Source organism: Wolffia australiana, chromosome 3 (assembly GCF_029677425.1).
Source record: "Wolffia australiana isolate 7733 chromosome 3, ASM2967742v1".
In the NCBI taxonomy this organism is placed as follows: Eukaryota; Viridiplantae; Streptophyta; class Magnoliopsida; order Alismatales; family Araceae; genus Wolffia; species Wolffia australiana.
In genome coordinates this window covers 9,977,438-9,986,414 of record NC_135837.1, presented here as the reverse complement: position 1 = coordinate 9,986,414, position 8,977 = coordinate 9,977,438, and the positions used below count along the sequence as shown (strand labels likewise).

Genomic DNA, 8,977 nt, shown 5'->3' with positions numbered 1-8,977 from the left:
TATCTTTCTCTCTTTCTTTCTCTTTATATCTCTCTCTTTCTTTCTCTTTATATCTTTCTCTCTTTCTTTCTCTTTATATCTTTCTCTTTGTCTCTTTCTTTCCCTTTCTCTCTTTCTTTATTTCTCTATTCCTCTCTTTCTCCCTCTCTCTCTCTCTCTCTCTCTTTCTCCCTCTCTTTCTCCCTCTCTCTCTCTCTCTCTCCCTCTCTCTCTCTCTCTCTCTCTCCCTCTCTCTCTCTCCCCTCTCTCTCTATCCTTCTCTCGCTGTCTCTCAAGTCGAAATCCCAGTGGATTGCATCTTCTGGAAGTAAAACCCACTTGTAGTCGTAGATGCTACTTCGCTCCCTTTAAAACTGCCAGTAGTAGTGCGCATTCTCCGCAACCCACTCATCTCTCGGCACTTCGACAAGTCGCCCTCTCTTTCCTTCTTTTTTTCTTTCTCTTTATCGTTGTGACCTTCGGTCTACAACTCGGCAAAGGAAAGAATGGTGTTCTTCTGCTTCATGGTAGACCCGAGGAGGACGACGAGGAGCACGAAGCCGGTGGTGGGGATGTGCGGGCAGTGCGGCGGAGGAGCGCGATTGGCGGAGATGCAGACCGCCACGCGCGTGTGTTACGTGGCGGTGCACCGCCGAGCGTGGCGCGCCATCGTCTGCACCTTCTGCGGCTCCGTCCTCAAGTCCTACCCCAACTTGACGCGCCAAAGATGAACAACCTTCTAGAGAAGCCCTCTTCTGCGGGCTTGTAAATATATCTTCTCTTCTGTGTCTTTTAACGAGGATTTCTCAAGCAAGATTCCTCACAGTGCTTCTGTATCATAACAATTTTCTAATCGATACAATGCTTATTGACTTTCCTCTTACCCGTCTCACGGAAGAAGACCTCATGCCCTACTCTTGATGTTAGTTTGGCAAATCAATCTTCCGAAATTTCCATAAATAAACGGGGGAACTTTTGAAAATGAATCAGAAGCCTGAGCAAGGTCCTCGAATGTATTTCCTATTACAGATTTACAGGGGTTAATGAGCTATTAAAAATAACATTGATTAATCCGGATCCCAGTGCCCTCCGTTCTGCCGTTTCTTCATTAATTAATCTGGATGGTGGACGATAACGAGAAGGGTATTGTAGGAAGAGGTTTGATATTTTATTATATTGAATAAATAAGCCTCTATTTATTCAAAATTTAATTTTGAAAAAGATGATTTATAAAAGACTAGAGGAAAACTTGATCTTCTAGCGATTTACTGAAAGGAAAATTTGATGGATGAAAAAAGGCCGTGTGATGTCTTGTAGTCTTACACACTTTTAATAAAAATATTTCAAATGATATACGAAGAAATAAATGAAAGTGGTCTAATAAAAATCGTTTACCAAGACTCATTGGCAAAAAATATACATACGGTTCACATTATAGTGAAAATGATAGGTTTTGTTGATTTACTTTTCTGGAATATAAATCGTAATATTTATAAGAAAATTCACACTTAATTTTTGTATTTAATGTACGATGTAGAACATAATGAATATTAAGACAGTACATTTTGTGAAAATGCCTAGGTATGATTTTGATAAAGTTTGAACATTGATTATACCAATTTAGCTTACTGTAAATGGACTGGGCGTCAGATGATACATGGTTAGTCATATCATTAAATATGCATATGAAGAGAACTGACTTCAGATGGTTTAAATGATGCAACTCATGCATGCATTAGATGGCTATCCTATTACTCAACCTTCATCAGCGATGTAAATAACCAATACTCCTGAATGTGTTCTATATTGGTGGTAAAATATTTATGTCCATCGTTTATCATTTGACCAGTAAATCATGCTGGACAAAATGCTTTTCTGTAATGTAGTTATTTAAATCTGAAATAATGAATTATTTTTTAGAGCTTAGATATAGTTGATAAAGACTTGAACATTCGTAATTTTTTAAAAACATCAGAGTACATTACTAGTAGAATTTTCAAGTCTCTGTTCATTGAGAAACTCTAGTTGTTTGATTTACCATTAACACAATGAAAGGAATACCAAAGTTGTTTTTATACCAGTTCTAAATTAAATAAGGTATACATCTTATTTTTATTATTCATATTTAATATATTTGACAATTTACTATTTTTGAAAACACCCACTAAACACTCTGATTCTTAAGGACATATAATATATTTATCCATAATTTATAGGTATCCCTTGTTTTTCTCACAGGAAATAATCTGAGTCCGACAGGAAGAGATATCTCAGTACTTAAAGTTTTTCCAACACAAGGATTGTTGTTAACATCACATAAAATCAATGTGATCTAGTTGCTTATGTTTCCTGAAGGTTTAGATAAAACAAAAGGGAGAGAATCGACATTCTGTAAATTCCTGTGCTCAGTAACATTTTTATGCTTGAATCACATGGGGCTGTTATTGCTAACTGATAGTCACACAGGAGCTCTAGTCATATATTTGGATGCACGATTGATAGTCATAGGGAGAGACAAACTGTCATTTGAAGTTCATGTAGTGAATGACATTTCTTCTAAGGGTTTTTCCCAAAATCATTTCAGTTTTCTTTGGCCATTTACTAAACATACATGAATTTTTTAAACCTCAAAATAACCCATAAAACTTACAATATTTAAGTTTGAGGCATCATGGAAGCCATTGTAGACACATCGAGATGGTTTTTGAGGTTTTTTTTTTGCAAATTTTTCCAGTAGCTTTTAAATATAGAGCTGCAAGAGTTCTAATATTTATCGCCATAATAATTTTAGAATTATAGTTGTAGTTTAATATGTAAGCCTATCAAAAAAGATTCAAATATTCATTTAAATATATATTTATAATGAAAATATTTTTTGAATAACATTTATTACTACTAATATCTACACGACTTGTGTGTTTGATCTAGAATCACACAAATACTTTAGAGCGCAACTAAGTAGATACTTTTGTGTAAAACATATAGTGAAAAGTAATTCACCTTGCAGATCTAACTTGATGCATATGAGTCTTAAATGTCAAAAAGTCTTAATCACGTTGCTAAACTATTAGTCCACACTATTTCCTGTTTTTAAGACTAAAGATACTAAGTTCATTTTTCTACATCAATCGTTAAATAAATAAATACTTAAAAACTCAGTTCAGAGTGTTTTCTATCATGAATGTTTTACAACATTGTTCATGGAAGTAAAAAATATGTGCTTAAAACTCAGGTTTCAAAATAAAAATAAAAAAGAAATATGTTGTCATGTACATTGACGACACGGGGCGACACAACATGCCATGATATGAACACGTACGTGACACAATGAGAACAAAAACACAAACACGAATAAATGACGAAGGCGATACAAAATAAAAAATGTGAGAAAGATACCGATGTGCTTTCACCGGGGATATTTGAACCCGGGTGTCTTCACTGACTCCATGGCGTGCCAGTCGGCTGGATGCGAACGAGCGCTGTTGATGATGATGATGACGCCTCCAATGACGTCTCCAATGGAGTAAGGTGGTGCATTCCATCAATACCCATAAATAATCGTGAATCTTTTTGAATTCTTGACCTCTAAAAAAAGACCCCCCCTCCTTTTAGTAAGGGCACTTGTGCCCTTAATAAGGGCTCTCCTACCCTTAGTACGGGCCACTATGCCCCTATAAAAGGGGGCACGATGGCGCCCTAGATTTTCAGACCAGGATTTTATCGTGTGAAAGTTTTAATTCATTTCTTGGTCTCATAGAAGAAGAGGAAGGAGGGAGGGAGGAAGAGGAGTAAGTAAAACAAACATCAGCCTCCTCGTGATCAGGTGTCGCCAGTCCCATCGATTTACATAAGCGGGAAGTCCTCTAAAGCGCCTCTTGTGCCGCCACGTAAACCATCCCACAACCGTGCAACTACGCAACTGTGTAGTTGCCTGTCATGCGGTCGCTTCGCTGAATGCACATATAACAGACTAGGCAGGCCTCCAACTCAACTACCATGCGAGTGCACTGCTAGTCCTTTCGCAAATGACCAGATGCGCTGTCCCGTTGGGAATGATTAGTCACAATCAACCAGTCGCGAACGACCAGTCGCAAACAATTTGTCGCACAGCCAAACTATCGAGGTCATCAAGTCATGTCGGCACGCCACTGAGGATTCACTGCAGATTCACATCTAACGGCCTTCCCTTGAGCCGGCATGGCACCATTCACGACGCTGTGCAAGGCGACGGGTTTGCTGCATCAATTTGGCTCTAATCTCGCCGGTGACCAGGATGCCTCGCTGCCGTGTATCACGCTGACAATCCCGCTGGCCGCTATGCTGCCAGTGCCCCTGTGCTACACCGCGCACCAAGTGATCAGAGCCCGCGCCATCTGTTGTCCCTATGTGAGCTCCTGGGCCACTTCACTTGCCCTGTTGCTGATGCACCAATAGTGTTGTCTGCCGTGCCATCCGCGTCACACAGCTTGGGATTATTGCTGCCGCCGCTACCATTCCCGCAGCCCCCACCACCGCCGATCAGTCCTGCACCCACACTTTGCCCTGTGCCATCCGCTAGTCGCTCAAGCCACCATCGCACGCGACTGTGCTGTTTGCCGCCGTCCTGACACGCACCCGTCATTGTGCCGCTTGCCACCGCTCGTAATTGCCGCCCGACTCCGCACGCACCGACCCACCACTAGGTCGCAACCACCGAGCTCAGCCGTTTGCTTGAGCCGTTCTGCTGTTGCTCTTCCCCCATGCCTCCAACCTCCGTCGTCTCGCTCCTGAGCCGTGTCATCGCCGCCAGTTGAGCCAAACCGTGCCCGTCAACTGCATGCCTCCACCTACCTGCTTGCACTGGCCCGAGCACTAACAAAGACACCGATGACGAATGCCGCCATCAACGAAGTACGTCGTTCCCCTTGCTCGTCAATTATATTACGTCTTGGAGTATATTTTTGGCGGTACTCCACCGCGCTCGGGTTAGTTTAGGTAAGAGATTATTGTGAAAACTATGTCTTGAGTGAATACACGGGTACAGGTCGAGCCCATTCGTTATATGCGAGCATCAACAAAATTATTCTGTTCGATGTAGTAGTCGAGATCGTCACTCTGATGAGGGTCAGAAGGTCACCGTTACTGTCACCGATCACCCACCCCCGAGCTTGGAGCTCGGCCTGCACGTACGTCCGTGTAAGATTCCTTCTCATCATGTAGTTACATCTCGTTAGGAAGTTATCTGTCGGATGATGTCATTGACGACATCCGACATCATCTAGGTATCCGAGCATAGTCTCGATACCCGAGCAGACGACATCCAACATCTGGTATTATGACATACATAGATCATTAGATATTGGAAGCTAAAGATGCCCCATTATTTGGTAGGTAAAAATTAGGATATTGGATTTAGGAGAAGTTACTCTAAGAAAATTGAAATTATGAGCACATAGGCTGATCCCCTTTCCTCGCACAATAGAAAAGAGAATGATCATGACCATGTTATTTGGATCAGGAGGTTCCACAGTTTAATTTAGGAAAAAACATACCCCTGGACATCCACAAGATGGATCACCAAGAACTAGCTCATGGCCGTAGTTGTATTCACTTGGTAGGTACCAAAGGCCTACATGTACAAATCACTCAACTTCGTTTACATATCAACATATTGTTGGTCTCACAGCTTCATGCCCTGCGCTTCGTCCCCATCACTACATCTCGCGATTAATTTATGAACTTGGAATATGTTATAACTAGTGATTCATTATAAATATATCATGGTCAAACTCCCCTTAAGTCTTAGCATATAGCCAATGTTCTTTGCATGATTTGTGTGTTAAAATAAATTTTAACATGTCTAAAGGGGATATATTAGAATACTAAAATTAAAATATAATTTCACAATGAGTTGTGATTCATCCTAGCTTCTATTACAATAAGCTAGAGACAAATCATGATGATATACAGCGAGTGATTGAAATATATGTGTCTGGGAAGCCAATCACATATTCCTATCTTGTTCTATGTTCCTCAATACAATGTATTCTCTATTGTGCACATGTGATGCTTATAATAAAGTCCACGAAGACATGATTCCTTATTAAATTATGATATGATTTAAATACATAGATCAGTAGTCTTTAAAAATGTGTTAGTAATATTTATATTCAAATGATACTCGAGAAGGACATTGAAGTGTCCAAATAGAATATCACTATCTAGCCTCACTCATATGATGAGTATGGTAGGCCCCATAGCCATTACTATGGATACACTATTTGTGATGCTTATAATAAAGTCCACAAAGGCATGATTCCTTATTAAATTATGATATGACTTAAATACATAGATCAGTAGTCTTTAAGGATGTGTTAGTAATATTTATATTCAAATGATACTCGAGAAGGACATTGAAGTATCCGAATAAAATATCACTATCTAGCCTCACTCATATAATGAGTATGGTAGGCCCCATAGCCATTACTATGGATACACTATTTGTAGGTTGTGTGTGCCCTTCTAAAAGAAAATGTTCACTTAATTGATCCATACGAATCACTAAATGGAATTATACTATAACTGCTAATCAAGTTGATTTATGTTATAGTTGTATAAGCGGTTCAGAGACCTAGACACCAAAGACATCTTGTGGATGGACATTTGTACTTTGACTATGACCTACGAGTTCCTAATTTTCTGATTCTAACCAGTCTTAGTTTTGGTGCATCTAGATGTTCATGATGATGATTTAGTGGTCAAGATGGGATTGTCCCCCTTAGTATAAGAAGAGATAATTTAATGTGGAGATCTTGTGGACATACAATTGTACTTTGAATATGACCTGTTAGCTCCAAATCATGGAATTGTAGACTGTGTTAGTTTTATTTAGCAAGAAGTTTATGAAGAATATATAGGAATGAAGATTGGATTCCCAACCCTCAACATAAGAGGAGACATATGTAGGAAGATCTTACGGCTAATTCATTGACCAAGGCCTTGAAATATTTGAGAATAGTTGTTCGATGATTTCTGAATGCATCAGTACTAACTCGGATGACCAATTAGGGACTTGGTAGTTTACCATACCCTAAGTTGTATTTCGAGCATCAAGTGGAGGGTAGGTTCTATGAGTGAGTCGATACACACTCTATAACATCTTTTAAAGCACAAGATGTAGCCTAGCATCCCACAGGCTGGAGACTCAATCTGCTGACTGGGCTCAACTGATATGCTATTAATCAATATAAGTGATGATATAACTAATTAGTTTCAAAGGCGAATAAAGGTTATTGGGCCACTAGAGTCATGAAAGATATTAAAACATGGGTCTAGAGGGACGTACAAAACATGGTGTTTTGGATGTCAAAAGATATACCTAATGTTTGGGATTTTTCATGAAAGATGCCCACTTAGTAGAAATAGGGAAAGGCCCTAAAAAATTTCACACATATCAGAACTATTTTGGATCTTCCCCTTCTTCTCCATTATACTCTTAGCTCCTTACAATTCCTGATACAATTGGGCTAACCTAATAACAACGATGGGGGGTGAAAGGATCGTGATAAGGCAAAGAAAAGTTGCAACGTGCTACAAATTGCGTGAATACTTCTAGAGGCTTTACACATCAGCTACTAGAGAGGAGTCTATCCATGAGCCAAGAAATCATGAATGCCATTCATGCCGAGGTGATTCAATCCATGTTTTGTCTGTGCCAGTACAATTATATTTTTAAGTCTTCCATTCCAAATCGTTCTACAGTTTGAAATCCAGGTTAATGCCCCTAGAAACCCAACATATTAGCTGCTGAACTACACAATGCTGAAACGTATGTGTGTTTGTTCTCCATGCACAATTACATACTCTTCAGCACATTAAATGTCTCCTCTTTATCTTGAGAGGCTTGTTATCAATTCATGATAAAACACTAGTGTTCCTTTGTATGAAATTTATGTATTTATGTGTTAAAAAAGTTACTGATGTGTATTGTCAAGATTACAATGATGGTATTTTTATGGATCTTTTTGACATCATATTATTAAAGAAATTATTTTTGTGTTTCATAATATATTTTAGTCATTTAGTTGGCATTATATTTAACAATTTTTTTAAGTTGGAATACATATTTTTTAATGACTAAGGATTTATTTTACAAGGACAAATATGAATCTTGCTCTTAAAATTGTACCCCCACATGTTGGTTTTGGATTTAATCCAATGGCAACCAGTCAAGATCTTTTGCAATAATATGAGTTGCTAATCACTTGACATAGTTTAGATTATGGCCTAAAAAAGGTGATGCCATACTCCCCAATCATTGAATGATGCCTTTGCCTTATTTCTTACTGGTAAAGGTTATGTTAATCAGTTCAAACAAAAATATCAGATTTCGTTCACAATAAGTATGATGCAATGATCAATAGTATAAATAATAAAACTTGGTGTGATACATGTGAGGTGCATCTGTACAATTGCAATTGGTTGAAATTAAGAATGATGGTGACATGTGGACAAAAACTCATCGGCACATCACACAATTATTGGGCATGTCCTGACTCTTCTAATCCCAATAATACACATCAGAGAGAGCAGTGATGTGGTGCGTAATGACACACCATTGCATCTTCTAATGACTAAAACAGACTTTCATCTTCCACCCCCGAGCTGGCGCACATAGCGTTGATACCATACAGATTACCAATTAAATACCATAGATATTACATGAAAATTTTCTTTAGAATATCCATATTTTCATGTTATCATGGGTTAAACTGATAAAACATAACCTTTCGTGTGATTCTATAATTTTTTCCATTTTTTGTATTTTTTCAGTTTTTTCGAATATTAACTTGCTAAAGAAAGTATTTTTTGAATTTCTAATCACATTAAATATTACCAATAATTTGGCAATTTTTCAGAATTTTTAGATGATTAAGTCGATGTAAAATTAATTTTAGTAGTGAGAAATATATTTTAGTTGTTTCAATGGCATTTAACTTATGGTCTGTGTATAACATCA

General features: G+C 38.4%; 1 protein-coding gene across 1 annotated transcript; it reads left to right on the top strand.

Moving 5' to 3' along the window:
- Positions 1–241: 241 nt before the first annotated feature.
- Positions 242–851, top strand: LOC144701507 (uncharacterized). Its single transcript, XM_078573316.1, has one exon. It carries the CDS (start codon positions 486–488, stop codon positions 708–710), a length of 225 nt encoding a protein of 74 aa, XP_078429442.1. The 5' UTR covers positions 242–485; the 3' UTR covers positions 711–851.
- The last annotated feature ends 8,126 nt before the right edge of the window (positions 852–8,977 follow it).